This window comes from Colobus angolensis, unplaced genomic scaffold (assembly GCF_000951035.1).
Source record: "Colobus angolensis palliatus isolate OR3802 unplaced genomic scaffold, Cang.pa_1.0 Scaffold63, whole genome shotgun sequence".
NCBI lineage: Eukaryota > Metazoa > Chordata > Mammalia > Primates > Cercopithecidae > Colobus > Colobus angolensis.
Window position 1 is genome coordinate 1406108 of NW_012119932.1, and position 16072 is coordinate 1422179.

Here is a 16072-nt window from a genome sequence, read left to right on the forward strand (position 1 = left end):
CCAGAAAACCAGACTTGCCAGCCTCCAGCTTGAAAGAGGTCAGGGACCTGCTGGATGTCATCCCAGGTGGGCTGGTGAGGAAAAGAAATGCTGGTGAGCTATGAACTGACCCAATGTGCCTCTACTATTGTTTGCTATGCTATGTGTGTCTTGAAAACATTTCATTTACAGGCTTAAGCCCAAGAGCAATAAAAGCACCAAGCTGATTTTTACAAGGAATTCTGGATTTTCTTTTTTTGTATCCCTTTACCTTTCACATATTTCAGTTTGTTCATTTAAATTTGAGAATGGAGCAATTATGAATAGCTTCTTCTTTGACTGAAGTCTCATCAGAGAAACTGGAAAACCCAAGTTCCTAGAGCTAAGGGAGGAAGTGGGCAGGAAGGCCAAGACTGAAAGGAAGACGAAAAAGCAAGACAAAGTAAAACCAGAATGCTACAATAAAGACACCCAAAGGGGAAAAAGATGAAGATGCATTCACAGTTTACATATTCCTAGAGGGATGGAAATCTGTAAAGAACTTCACATGTTTCCATGTTACCACAGCATTTTAACCATTTATTGAGCACCTTCTGCACGCCTTCCTCTCATCTTCTACCACATTACCCATCTCTCACTACATTCCAGCAACACTGGCTTTCTTTCTGTTCTTAGATCACTTTAAGTTCATTCCATCTCGAGGTCTTTGTTCTTGTGGCTTCCTGCCTGGAATGTGATGACCTCAGCTTGCTCCATGAATGTCTTCTCATCCTTCCTTTCTCAGTTCAGAGTCACCTCTCCAAATAGGTCTTTCCTGACCATCCTATTGAATGCATTCTACCCTACCTCTCAGCTATTCTCTGCCACATTCCCCTATTTTTTTCCTTATAGCACTTGTTTCTATCAAGAATTACTTATTTTTATTTTGCCTGTTTATTATGCATTTCCCCCATTCCCACAAAAGAGTTCATGAGGACAAGGATTTTGTCTGTCGTCTTCACTATTCTATCCCTAGCACCTGTAGCCATAGCCAGGTGCATGTAATATACAGGTGCTCCTCAACTTATATGGGGTTACATTCTGATAAACTCATCCCAGTAAACCTATCTTAAGTTGAAAATGTGTAAGTCGGAAATGTGTTTAATACATCTAACCTATTAAACATCATTGCTTAACCTAGCCTGCCATAAACATGGTCAGAACACTTACATTAGCCCATAGCCGGGCAAAATCATCTAAAATAAAGCCTATTTTTTACTAAAATGTTGAATACCTTATGTGAATAAATACTATACCAAAGTATAGATTTTACTGAATGTGTATCGCTTTTGCACCTCAAAAGTTTGAAGACTATCTATACACTATACATTTTTATATATATATAAAAGTTTGGAGACTATCTATACACTATAACTTTTTTAAAAGGTTAGTATGTTTCAGAAATTATGTTAGCCTTTTTACATATATAAGATTGTTTACTCTTTACAACAGTAAGAGGTATTCTATACCTTTTGCAATGAGGGAATTGAGCCACAAAGTTACATAACTTTCCAGTGTCACACTGTAAGTGAAAATGGAACTTCTTGGATTCAAGCCTAGGTTTATGATCCCAAAACCCCTCCTCCTAGACACCATTCCCATGCTGTTTTTCTGAATTAGGGAAGGTACTTTCAAGAGGCACTGTATTAGTCCATTCTCACACTGCTACAAAGAACTGCCCGAGACTGGATAATTGATAAAGGAAAAACATTTAATTAACTCACGGTTCCATTTGACTTGGGAGGCCTCAGGAAACTTACAGTCGTGGTGGAAGATAAAGGAGAAGCAAGGTATCTTCTTCACAAGGTGGCAGTGGGGAGAAGGAACACAGGAGGAACTACCACACACTTTTAAAACCATCAGATCTCGCGAGAACTCCCTCACTATCATGAGAACAGCACCTGGGAAACTGCCCCCACCATTTAATTACCTCCACCTGGTCTCTCCCTTGACACGTGGGGATTATGGAGATTACAATTCAAGATGAGCGTTTGGGTGCAAACACAGCCAAACCATATCAGGCACTGAATACAGGAAGTCATAAAACATGGTCCTTGTACTTTAAAAACCTGTAGAACTCTTTGGGAAACAGGATGTTTACATAAAGAGACAGATAATAACAGGGGGCAGGTTGCTCTTATGATAGCCCCTATTTTAAAGTTGAGAAAACAAAAAACCCAAACTAAAGTGAGGGGGAAATAGGAGTATACAACCAAGTGATTTCTCATTCCAAGGCTCAGAACCTGTGAGCTCCCTGCCTTCATAAAGAACCCGCTGGACATTGTAAATCTGCAATACTGATAGGCTCATTCACAATATTGGAATGTTTCAGGTACCCAGAATGGCCTGTAACCAAATTTTTTTCAGTGACTAAAGCTGCAGTTGTTTATATCAGCTGTTTATATAATGTTGTTTATATAAGTTATATGTATTTCAATTTTATCAAATACTGTTTACTTTTTCCCAAGTTTGTGTTTAAGGACTAACTACTTCTGAATTACTAAGACTTTGTGTTTAATATAGACTTTGGATCCTATTGCAGATTGTCTTGTTCACAAGGTCTAGGGAGGGCCTGGGAACATATTATCAGGCTCTTCAGGTGATCCTTATGCCCAGCCATGTTTGGGATCAGTGAATAATGAACATAAATTAACCTTTACTTGATGACTCAGCATCTTTGTCTTTGTGTCTGTTATTAAACTGCAAGTTCGCTGCAGCCATAGCTAATGCAAGTGATGGTCACCAATTCCCTTGCTCTCATTTTCCTCACCCATAAAAATAAACTGGATTACGTGATCCCTAAAATCCCCTTTACTTCTAAAATTCCAATTCAGAAAGGAGCTTTTCACAAGATGTTTACTAAAAACATTGCTTCTTTAAAGAATGCCTCAATATCATTTGTTATTTGCCTATTTTTCATAAACATGGAAAGACAGACACATTGCTAAATAACTTTCAGGGGACTGTATTGTGAGAGGCTTTCCCAAGAACTAATTATTAAGTCAGTACCCAAAACAACCATCTTAAAAGTCTGCCTTATCCAGAAAAATCATAGTCTTCATCTTTCTTTTCAGGAGCATTGGATTCATCTCTAATATTCACAACATTGTCTCTTATTTCTCCATAATTAACATAATGTACAACAGCAAGCTCCTCCCTTCTCACAGTAGGTCGTGTATGTTTTGTGTTTATGGATAGGGAGTAAAGAATTGGTCACTGTTCAGTTTGTGCTAAGGTAATTTGCACCATGAAGCCTAAACATTTTTTTTTTATCATGTGGTCGTTGTTTTTGTTTTCTTAGGCTTGCTTCTGACTTAACAGAATTCTAAGCATTATTAATATTTAAAACTGCATCTTTAAACATATGCTTATTAAAGCTTTAAATAATGTATATGTAGGGCCAGCAGCGGTGGCTCACGCCTGTAATCCCAGCACTTTGGGAGGCTGATATGGGTGGATTGCTTGAGCCCAGGAGTTCAAGACCAGCCTGGGCAACATGATAAAATCCTGCCTCTACAAAAAAAATAGAAAAATTGGCTGGTTGTGGTGGTGCACACCTGTAGTCTCAGCTACTTGGGGGACTGAGGTGGGAGGATCGCTTGAGCCTGGGAGGTTGAGGCTGCAGTGAGCCATATTTATGCCATTGCACTCCAGCCTGGGTGACAGAGTAAGACCCTGTCTCAACAATAATAATAATAATAATAATAATGTCTATGTAATGTAGCATTTCAATCATTTCTTCTAGGAAATTCATTTGTAATAAGTTCAAATTCTGAACAACTTCTAGTTGAATCAATAAGTTAAAATGGCAAATGGAGTATTTAAAATATATATTGTAAGGTACTAGTATTCCTTTAATGGGAAAAACTGAAATAAAGTTCTGAAATGCAAGCACAGTCAACTTATCTTTATAATGATTAAATCATCAAGAACTTAACTCCTCAACTAGCTACTAGGGAAAAATAGTTCAGTTTCATCAGAACTGTAAAATTGCTCGGTAGTAAATGGAGCTTCATGTAAAAGTAAGGCAATATTCCACAGCATCAGAGATAGATAATTGTTTTCTATCAGTTCATTCATCTTCATTTGTTGCCTTTCCCCACTCCTCACACCCAGCTGTACCCCCCTTCCCTTTTTCTGTTCTTCCAGGTACACACACGCAGCTCCGCCTCCCAGGTTCATGCCATTCTCCTGCCTCAGCCTGTAGCTGGGACTACAGGCGCCCGCCACTACTCCTGGCTAATTTTTTGTATTTTTAGTAGAGATGAGGTTTCACCATGTTAGCAAGGATGGTCTCGATTTCCTGACCTCATGATCCGCCCACCTCGGCCTCCCAAAGTGCTGGGATTACAGGCGTGAGCCACCACGCCCGGCCAAGTGCTTTCCTTTCAAAATTCATCTTTTATGGGAAACCTTAAATATTAAACATTTAACCATATAGGTAGTAAAACCACGCTTAGCAACAGATTCTACAAATTTAGTCAGATGTTCTTTTTGAGCCCTGATGACATACAAATGTAAATGAATTCATATTTCATGGATCTATCAAAATGTTTCAGTTCTCCCTTGTGTCAGGTTCTATATATACAATGATCTTATATTTTAAAGAAATAAATAGATATGTAATCTGACAAATGCATATATGAGCATATATATATGCACACGCACAGATATATGTACACACATATGTGTACACATACATACAGGACCCTTGAAATAGGGATAGTCCCAGAGCAGCATTTTATACGTTATGTATCATATGTACTCCTCTACACCAGCGGCTTTCAACCAGAGGCAGTTTTTCCCCACAGGGGATATTTGCTATTTTTGGCAGACACATTTGGTTTTCACACTGGCAGGCTGTGTTGCCACTGGCATCTAATGGATAGAAGCCAGAGGTGCTGCTGAACATCTTACAATTAACAAGACAGCCCCCACAGCAAAGGCCTGTGTGGCCCCAAATATCTGTAGTTCCAAGGTTGAGAAACCTTGATCGGCATAGTGGTCTGAGGCATCAAATACGAGGAAAATCAAACTCTTCATTTTATTCCAAGCAATTGATGGGATAAAAAGAAAAAATATGCTTATCTTCACAATTTCATTTAAATCTCATCGGTCAAATCTGGTTACATTGCTACATAAGAAGTAACTTCCCTTGTGAAACCTTTACACACTTTAGAAAGGAGACACCATATCTATTCCCTCCTATTCTTAGTCTGTCAGTGGTCTTTCATTTTCACAATCCCAGGGATTTTCCCACAGTGTAAGGGAAAAACTGCCAGATGATGTGAGAAAAATTATGATAATTCTGATTTTGTCTATTCGGAAAATAAAAGTTGCTGTAGTTTCTAGCACAATATGAAAAGAAAATGTGGCTACATGTTTTAGTATAGCTTGTCTATTTTAAATAAAACTATTATGAAGACAAATAGCAATCTAATTTATATACAGCAGGAGCTGAGTATGCTGGCTCAGGCCTGTAATCCCAGCGCTTTGGGAAGCCAAGGCAAGACCTTGTCTCTACAAAAATTAAAATTAAAAAAATTACCCAGGCATGGTGGCATGTTCCTGCTCTCCCAGCTACTTAGGAGGGTAAGGCGGGAGGATCACCTGAGCCTAGGAATGCAGTGAGCTATAATCTCAACACTGCACTCCTGCCTGAGAAACAGAGTGGGACCCTGTCTCTTTTTTAAAAAAATTAAATTAAATTAAAAATTTACATACAGCAGTAAGGTCTACATTTTGCTTCCATATATGAATATTTTGCTACAAGTTGATAACTTGTAGATGATAATAGAACTTTGTAGTTGAAGAGACCCTGGAGTTTGTTTTCCTATTTCCTGATATCACATTTCATCAACTGTAAGATGGCATTAATTGTAAGATGCCGTGTTATATTGTGTACCACAGGAAGAAACGAAGTGCCAACTTCGTTTGGAATATGACATGCCTTCAATTGTAAGACACATCTCAATTTGAAAGACATCCAAATGTGAAAATGGTGCATGTTAGAATCGATAGAATATTATTCTTTACTATCACACCATTCCTTCTTTCTAAGATAAAAGCCATATGTCAAGTTCTTCTATAATAATGTAACAAGGCATATACATTGGACAAAACACATAAATGGTGAGAAAGCTAAACAAATAAACCAAAATCTTACATAATTGTAAGATTCCTTTTAAGCTATAGGTGCAGTGGGTACTTTGCCAATTGGACAGGTTTTTAAAAATCCTACATTGTTTTGTTTTAGTCATATTTATTAAATGGGGAAGATTATAACAGGTATTAAAATGAATAAAAATTAATTGGATCTCAATTAAACAGAAGTATTAGCAACTTTGTACGAGGGAAGAGAAAAGAGACAGAAACTGCCTCCTTGTACAACGAGATAGGTAATAGGTTTTTTTTTGGAAAAATAAACTTTACTACCTTGGGATCAGATTATATTTAAGCTAATTTGTGTGTCCTATGAGCTCTACCTGTAATGAAAGTAATAAAACTAGATGTATCCTATAATTGCTTTGAGGCACTCTATAATATCCTTGAGTATAAAAAAGAAATTCACTCATGGTTTCTATACTAGATTTGGCACTGCAGGAAAGAGGAGGGTGTGGAGGGGGGGAAGGTGTGAAAGACTTACCCAAGAGGATTAATCCTCTCCTAAACTGAAGAAGTATTTCATGGAACAGTCATCTACCCAAATATTTGTGTAGGTCAAGTTTTTCTTCCTGTAGGAAGAAAGACTTGGGAGAGTAATTGGCCAGCCAAAGTGGAAATTATGCTATGTGTAATTTTAGTTTGTTACTAAACAAATTTCAGTTTATTACCAAAAGCTGAAAGGCAGATAAGGCAAGCAAAACAAGCCCCACTGATGCACATGACATTGCTGTGCTGGGAAAAGCTTCACAATGCTGCTGGCTGCAGACTCTCCCAAGCATAGCCCCAGTACTAGTGAACTGCCTATTTGCACATAACAGCCATCAAGCTGCCAAAGTTATCAAAATCCCAATGTGCTATCTTAGTGATTCTGCATAAATAACTCTTTGAACACCAAATCAGAACTGAACAGAGAAAACAGCCAGGGCCTAATGCTTCTGTACCAACCAAGTGCAAAATAGCATCAACAACATACGCCTTGGCATCACAGTATATTACAATATAATCATAAAATGCAGTGTATGTTGAATTCAACAGCACTCTTAAGACTGAAAAAGGGTAGCCTTAAAATCTGAACCATGTGCAACAAACTGCTGCTTTTCTGAAGTTGAAAGCAACATTTGGCTTATCCAGAAGTTGAGGCTGGAAAAACAGTCTAGTGAGAGCCTCAGTTATCTCTCCAGACAGTAAGCATAACTCTTGTAATTTATTTTGCAGTTCTGGAAATCCCATTTCTACTTCCAAATGCATATTCTAGAAAATGGGAAGATAATCCTGTGCCATTGCTACACCAAACATATAGCTCCTCCTTGAAATTTTAAAGCCAACTACAGAGGCAAATTGAAAACAGATTGTTTTTAAAAAGTAAGTAGGGAGCTTCCAAATGTCTAAACATTTATTCTCTTGAGAGAAATTATAGAGGTATTCTGAGACCCTTGGTCTAGAAATCTATGAAGCAACTTCATGTTGACTCCAAGTAAATCAGGAAGTCTTAAGTCCTGTAAATCAGATCATGCTTATTCTTATTTTGAAATGGAGTTCTCATTTCCATTATTAGTTTATATACTTAACTCATTGTACATTGATAGGACTTTCTGTAAATATTCTGTGAGTAAATGATCATTATAAAGTCAAACATGGAACACACAAACATGTTCTACATTTATATAGCATTCATTAACTGATTTCAGCAGCAAATCAAATAAAACTTTACAAGTTAAAGCAACGCATCAGGCTAGGTGTGGCTCATACCTGTAATACCAATGCTTTGGGAAGCTGAGGCAGGTGGATCGCCTGAGCCCAGGAGTTCAAGACTGGCCTGGGCAACATAGCAAAACCCTATCTCTACAAAAACTGAAAAAAAATAGCCAGGCATGGTGGCTCGGGCCTGTAGTCTTAGCTGCACAGGAAGCTGACATGGGAGAATCACTTGAGCCTGGGAGGTTGAGGATGCAGTGAGCCAAGATCACGCCACTGCACTCCAGCCTGGGCAATAGAGTGAGAGCCTGTCCCAAAAAAAGAAATAAATAAAATAAAGTGACATATTGAATGATGTGCATAATCATTGACTTTTAGGGTTATAAGGAGTTATCTCATCCAACGTCCTCAATTTACAGTTGAAGAAACTGAAAATTAAAGAGGCAACTCCTGCCTCTGGTAACACCCTAAGTCAACGATATGGTCTAGGCTGGTACCAACATCTTCTGTCTCTAAGGCCAGTATTTCTACCATGACCCATTGCCATTACAAGCCTTCATAATGATTAGAAACAAAACTAAACTGCTATATAAGTTACAAATTACTCTAAGTCAAATGACTCTAATACAAGTAAATGAAGACAGTTATGGCCAGCTGAGGATAGTATTCGGGAAGACAGAAGCTACAATACAAAAATATTTACTAAACTTCCTATGTGATGACAGTTCTTCATTTAGTCTTTACAGAATTTCAAAGGAGATACACATTACTCTTCATAGCTTAAAGATGATGTAACTGAGGTTTAAAAGCCTCCACAGCAGAAGTTCATCTGAAAACCTTTTAATCTATAACCCAGGCAGACACCTCTGGGCTATTTCTGTAGGTAAGCCTACTCATCATTTGCAGCTCCTATAAGAAAGACATAGGATACGTTTGGCCTATCCTATGTGGTCATTTCTCTTACACTATGTGAATTGCCCTCTTTTGTTGAAAGCAGAAATCTGTAATAGAATCACTGAAGGAGGTGTGTGGGTGTCTTGTGTGAAGGAGAGAAAGTGGAGTGAGCACTCAGGCAGTCAGTGAATCAGTGACACTAATGTTCATTAGTTTCTAAAAAGAGATTTCCACACTATTGTGATCTTTCCTTTATCTCCCTATTGACTTTTCTTTCTTTCTTTTTTTTTTAACCAAATACCAGGTCTAATATTCACTTGGTTTCCTCTTCCTCTGCATGTGACTCTCCCATATCATTTCCACAAGGTACTAGATTTATGTGTATCAGCCCTGTTTCCAACAAGTATTTGTTGACCATGTGGATAGGCCAATTAAGAGGTATATGGAAATCATCAAGTCTATTTCCACATTTTTATTGTGCAGAAACTGATTTCCAGACAGGTAATACAGTCAGTCAGAGACAAAACTGGGACTTGAGGCAAAGTTCTGCCTCAAATTGAATACTCTTCTCACTGTACAACATACTTGGTTGTATCGTTGACCCAAAAAGAATAAGTGTGTATCACTGGTTTGGGCCAAGTATATTACTTAATTCAAGCCAATATCATCTTATACATTTTTAATGACAAAATTGGGAAATCAAGGGATAGAAATCAGCACAGGATGGTGGAAAGACTACGCAGGCTTCATAGCTAGACAGATCTAAATTTGATTTTAGCTCCTTCATTTACTAGCTACATTAGCTTGGGCAGGTTGCTCAACGTTTCTGAACTGGTTGCGACCTGAGAGTTCTAAGAATTAAATGCACTGAAATATATAAAATATCCAATGTATAGTAGATCCTCAGTAAGTATTGGTTTCCCTTAATTTCCACCTGCCCCAAAAGAGCTATTCCACTTCTAGCAAATTCCTTTAGCTATTTGGGTCTCAGCTTCCTCAACTATAAAATGAGAAGAAACCAAAGGAATTCCAAATTGCCTCTCAAGTTCATCAAGAATTAATTCTTTACAGGAATTTTAAAGAAATTCACCTTCTTTTAAATTCAGCAAACACTTAAGTACCTGCTAACCATCCTAGGCACTGAAAGATTCCAATCACTGCCAGAGAGGTATCTATGCATTCAACAGAATGGGACTGAACTCCATAGTACTTTAAGTTCCACGAAGAAAAATCTTATGCAAACAAAAGAACCCTAGCTTTAAGGAAAATGCTACGAGGATGTTACAAACCTAATGATAAAAGTAAAAATATTTTCAGGGTATATCTTAAATTATTACTCTCTGTTTTTTACTAGGATGAAAAATGAGAACCAAGTGTTCATACACTATAGATATGTAACAAAAGACTCAAGAAATACTTAAGAGAAATGAGTGCCATTTTTTCAAAGACAAAAAATGAGCAGCAAACTTCTATTTCCACATGTGCATTATGCTACATCTTAAATTTTAAGATACTTGTGTCATTCTGAAACACAGGGGAATAGAATTTATTCTGAGAGATTGTTTTACAGTGATAAATGGTAATATGAGAAGATACTTTTATATTGAACTTCTTATAAGAAGTTCTACATATTGCTTTTAAAGTTCATGCTTTGGATTTATATTACCTAAAAATAAAATACAATTTAATTTACATTAATTTAAATGTCTGAATCTTGTAAATAAGACCTGGGAAAGTAGTAACTAACCTTAGCTAAAAGTTATTTCTCCTTTTCTCTTTCATAAGTAAACCATTATCAGTGGATTTTCTGTTATACATAAAGCTTTTTGCAAATAACACTTCACATGTTTAAAAGACTATTTAAAATCATGATCAGGGCTCCTAATCTGGTTTCCCAAAAATTCATTTGAGGTTTACCTTGTTACCATACCTGTCAAATACTATCCACCTATATTGTAGAATTTTAGAATGCGTATCTTATATGATAAAATATCATCAACAAAAAACCTTTTCCTTTTATGAGTATGAAGATATACAGAAATGACCCATTTAAATATTATCTCAATATGTGAAATTAACAATATAATCTCTTTTTTAAGTGACAGCTGTTTTCTGTGGGTTAATTTTTTTGGTTGTGATAAATGATGATAGAGAATAAAGTATGTCCCCAACACAGGTTGTGTACAGAGGTCCAGAGAGCCACAGATATCTGCTTTAGGTATATATTTATCAAGTATAGGATAAACTAGAGGCAGAAGGCCTGGATCCCATTTCTGTTGTTGCTACAAACTTGATACGTGATTTTTGGACAAGTCACTTTATAGTTCTGTTTCTTCATCTGTGAGACAACAGGTGGAACTATCTGATGCCTGTAAGATTTTCTTCTGGTTTCTACTGTGTGGACCCTCAATACAGCATTTGAAGGGCACAGGATATGGAGCCAAATCACTCACAGGAGAGCATTTACCTTGTGATTCTACTGAGACGAGCCAGCTGCAGTAGAGGGCCAGACACTAAATGGCTGGCTTTGTGCCTTGGCTGAAGAATACCATCTTTGTATTCTTTGTATAGGAAGGCACTTAAAGAAACAAACTATTTTCTAAACAGAGTGAGAAAACAGGGAATGTCTGAGCCCTGTCAACCTGAGATCCTTTGTGTCCTCAGCCTTTCAACTTGGCTGCCAGAAGGCGCTGAGTTCATTTAGGCAACCTGTGCTTTCTGATCCATATGATTAAGAGAGATAATTCTGAAAACGAATGGTTTTCATCCTCAGTTCCACAGTGGCCCTCGAAAATACGTATATTTTACGCAGTAACTACATTGTTTATAGCAACCCCTAGGACACCTTCATAGAACAGAATTTGGAATGGTGGTACATATGATATGAAGTATGAAGTGGGCTTAAATCCTGGATCTGCTATTTTACTGCTGTGCAATCTTAGGCAAGAAGCTTAACCCCTCTGGGCTTCAGATTCCTTTTCTGTAAAATAGAGAAAATAATAAAACTTAATTCATAAGGTTGCTGTAAGGCCTAATCAGGACAGTGCATGCAAAGCAGTTAGCACAGAGCCTGACATAAAGTGAATGTTAGATGAAAAAGATAGATAAATCCTGGAACTTCAGGCTCCCTAAAAAGACTCATTTAAAGGCTACAAACAGTTTGCTGGCAGTGAATTGCATCTGCTGGTCTTTTCTCTTCTAAGCAAACAACATGGCAAAGATTCAAAGCTGGGCTCAGCTCTTACTAATAGAATCCTGCAAGAATTAGGAGGAAATGGGATTATCTTGAAAGTAGAAAAGAGTTAGTCTGGTTTAAGACAAGACCTTTAAAGGAGATAGAAATACATACAAAGACACACACACACATACATTTAATATGGTCATACAGAATCAGACAAAGGGGGTTATTATCCTTTATGTCTTCACAAGTGTTGCCAACATTAAAAGCTACAGAACTTGATAACTGGATGGCTCGCTAGAGACTGTCTGCTAGAGACTGTCTAGTTCAACTCCCTCACTGGACAGATAAGTAGCTGAAACCCAGAGAGGTTATGCAACTTGCTTGAGGTCATTCAGCAGTAAATGGCAGTACCAAGACAAACAAGCCTTCTGACCTTTCCCACTTGCCCACCCAGTACTTGATCTGGCATCTTTCAGCAGGTCAGCATCCTGTCCTTGCTGTGCCAGGGTATTTAAAAAATAAATAAATAATCCACACACAAAGGTTTCTGACTCCTGCCCAAGTTCCCAAAAAGTACAAAAGCAATCTCAGCCCCTGAGACCCTCTTTCCAGAGCCTTCCGTCATGGGACTAAGGGATGATCTCAGTCCATCTTGGGCCCTCTCCTAAGCCCTCTTTGGTGTATCTACTCTTTCAGTTCCTTCCTCACATCCACGCTTAAAGGTTGCGTCTAGAAATTACCCACCTCAAAGGTCAGGCACTTCCCCAGGCAGAAGTTAAAACCTGTTAATTTGCAAATTCTCTGCTTCCCTCAAATGCTATAGTTTGAGACAGGAAATACAGACTCCCTTAAGTTTCCTCCAGTCTCCTTGAGTGAATTCAGTCACAACTGATGCCTCCCTCTCGAATATAACTAGGTCCGTTTGTAAATCATGTGAGTATGTGAAGGGCTGGAGAACCCTTAGGTATGCCTAACACTGGGAAGAGGAGGAAAAAGCCACCAAGGAAGGAAAGATCAATTGCGGGGAGCTGGGAGACCAGTAGAAGGAGCACCCTGACCAAATTGCAAACTCTGGATCCCAGAGACAGCTAGCTGCTAGGACTGACTCACTGCTGAGGGGCCGGAACTGCGAGGAGATGGCACAGTTTTAATTATAAGCTCTGACTAACAACAAACCGGTGCCCCCAACTGCACACGTAGGAAGCAGGCAGAGGCTACCCCAAAGTGGCAGAAACAAGGAACTCTCTGTTCCTCCTGCTCCCTTTTCACCTCTCATCTGAGGCTTGCCACTCCGCGGACACACCCGGCGCTCTCCAAGTTGTCGCATCGCCCCCGGTGAGGAACGCCCCTCCCTGCTCTCCCGACAGCTGGAGGGAAGCACAGAGCAGCGGGGGTGTCTCCGTCCTGCCAAGGGCTGCCCGTCCCTCGCCCCGTGCGGGGAAACTGGTCCCAGAGAATGAATGGCTTTTGCCGAGCGCCGGAAGCTGACGGGCGGGGGTCGCTTCTCGCCCCCAATTCCCCGCGCCCGCGTGGGGCGTCCCTCAGCCCAGGTCTCTGCTCTGACGGTGAGAAGTGCTCGTGTCACAGCCAAAGGTTCCTTCCCCACACGTGCACCCACCCGCAAGACCGGAAGGAAAGCTTTTGCTTTCCCCTGTGCCCCCCGGCCATCCCTACCTGAATTCCGGGACCAGGTTAGGCTGCAACCCGTAGAAGGCAGAGGAAAGAGTAACCAGCCACCCGGGCTTGTAACTCCCGTTCTCGCACTCCAGAAAAGGCGGAGACCACTTGACGTGGCTCTTGTCCCCGCCGAGCCCGTCCTTGCGCCGCCAGCTGTGGCCCAGGCTCCGGGGCCCCTGATTGGGGCCGCGGCGGTGTGAGTGGGGCCTCCACTTGCGCCGGAGGCCGTGAAACCACTCCGTCTCCAGGGTGGCGTTGGCCAGGTGGGGTGCGGAGGAGGACAGGTCTTGGAGCAGGATGCGGCTCTCCTCGCGCGTGGCCTGGAGGAAGACCTGTGGGGCCGGCGAGGACAGCGACTCGGTGCTGAAGGTGATGGCCGCCCGGGAGATGCTGGGCTCGCCCTCCAGGAGGCTCCGCACCAGCGCCTGGTACCACTCCAGGTCGTCCTGCAAGTTCTGCTCCCGCGACTTATTGCTCTGCAGCATCATGTTGAGGAAGTTGGTGGCGTGTGTCAGTGTGTCCAGCGCCCCGTGCAAGGAGGGATGCGCACTGGCCAGGGCTGGCCACTTCCCCGGCAGGCCCGCCAACTCGTAGCGGCCGGAGCAGTTGGCTCGCTTCAGCTGGTGGGAGTCCCCGGTGTAGAGGTAAGAGGCCACGTCCATGGGCACCTCCTCGGCGAGTTTCTGCGCCAAGATGGTGCCATCGGTGGAGCGGCTCCAGGGAGCCGAGGAGTCCGAGGCAGAGGCTCGAGCCAGCTGCTGGGCTTGCGGCTTCCCCCTCGGGGTCCTCTCTCGAGGGGAGTCCGGCCGTCCTTGGGGGTCGCGGCTGGCGCCAACAGCTCCCAATCCCAGCTGAGCGAGCAGGAGGCAGAGGAGTAAGGGGTAAGCCATGGCTCCCATCTCCCTCGCAAAGAGAAGAGGAGGGAACGGGGGGAATCACTTTTTAAATTTGGATCGTCAATTTTCAACAGTGAGACTTTTTCCAGGAGTCTTCCCACCTTCTCCAGATGGCACCCAGTCCAAAGGACTTGAAAATAAGAATGTTTCGAGATTGGTCCCGGGTGGCTAAGCTACCGTCGCAGAAATCAAGTCACCTGTGGCAGCGCTGGCCGTGCCCGCTGCGCGAGGGGCCGGCTGGGGATTACGCACCTCGCAGCCTGGAGCCGAGCGGGTTACATGGCCTCGCGCTCCCAGCGGCTGGAGTCAGCCTGCGTCCGTCTCTCGGCCCGGCTGCCGCCACCGCTACTCTCATTGAGGCGCGTTCAGAAGCTGCTGTTGCTGCTGCTGCTGCTGCCGCCGCGGCCGCCGAAGACGCTGCTCCATAGTCTCACCCGCCGCAGGTCGTTCCCGCCTCCTGGCTCTGGCTCCTCCTCGACCGCTTCGCCCGGAGGCGCGGGGCGCGCGCCCAGAGCCGCACGGCGAGCGCAGCGGCGAGTTCCGAGGAGCGAAGACGTCTTTTAAGACGTTCGTCTCTCCGGAGTCGGGAAGGCCGGGCGGCTGGTTAATTGCAGCCTTTAGGTTTGGCCGCAAACCACACTCCAGCCTCTCTCCTTGCTCCCTGCTCGGGGGAGGAAAGCCAGTTTAAAGAGGCAGCTTGGCCGCAACCAAACCCTTGTAGGGCGGCTGCAAGTCGTCTTGTCCCCTGTTTGGTCGGCTCCTCTGTCAATCAGCCGACTGCCATTTGTGGGGCCGGGGCGGGAGCTGTCCAGTGCTGAACCCGAGGCGGCCCGCGGGCGGCGGGGGCGCAGGAGGCAGCCTGCCGAGTCCTCGCACCCACTCGCGTTCCGGATGACTCGGAAACCTGAGGGGGTGGCGTAGGGTGGGCGGGAGAGGGGGGGAGAAGCAGAGATTCGGTGGCTCAGAGCGAAGGAAACTTGGACGTACTGAGGAGGAGGGTGTTGGCGTCTTGCATGCTTAGTTAAATCAGCCTTTTGCCTGGAAAAGAGCGAGAAGGGAGTAGTTTTCATTTCTAGGTGAAATCGGACAGAAGGGACATAGGATGGTGACTTGTCCTCCTGAGCATCTGCTCATTTTAGGCAAATTATCAAATCATCTTCCTTACTGTCAGTTAAAGAAATGATTTAAACATACTTGTCTAGGCTCATCTTAGCTGAGGGAATAATGGAGAAATCTACCAGCTGTGTTTTAAGGAGAGAAAAAAAAAGTCATATTTAAGGAATCTCTGTTTGGGGACCAGAATGGAGGGGAACCTGTAAAAATATATGCAAGAAAATATGTGTAAGGGAGAGAGCAAGGGGCAGGACTCATGAGCTGTGGGAGAATGAGTAGGAGCCTGTGTAGAGTGAGAAGGCAAATCGTCCTGACTGGGAGTTCCTGGAACTGAGAGACAAGAACTAAGACTTCTAGTTAGCTAAAGGTTGGGATATCCCAGCAGAAGAAAGAAGAACTGAGCAAGTATGCCAAGCGTCCCAAATTATTGGTA

At 42.2% G+C, this 16072-nt stretch overlaps 1 protein-coding gene across 1 annotated transcript in view; it reads right to left on the minus strand.

The window, feature by feature from the left end:
* Positions 1-14882, minus strand: part of GPR158 (G protein-coupled receptor 158) — a 438191-nt gene extending 423309 nt beyond the window's left edge. The window contains exon 1 of the mRNA XM_011963821.1: positions 13628-14882. Coding sequence (XP_011819211.1) covers positions 13628-14529 — 902 coding nt within the window. The 5' untranslated portion in view covers positions 14530-14882. The remainder of the gene's footprint in view (positions 1-13627) is intronic.
* Between the last annotated feature and the right edge of the window lie 1190 nt (positions 14883-16072).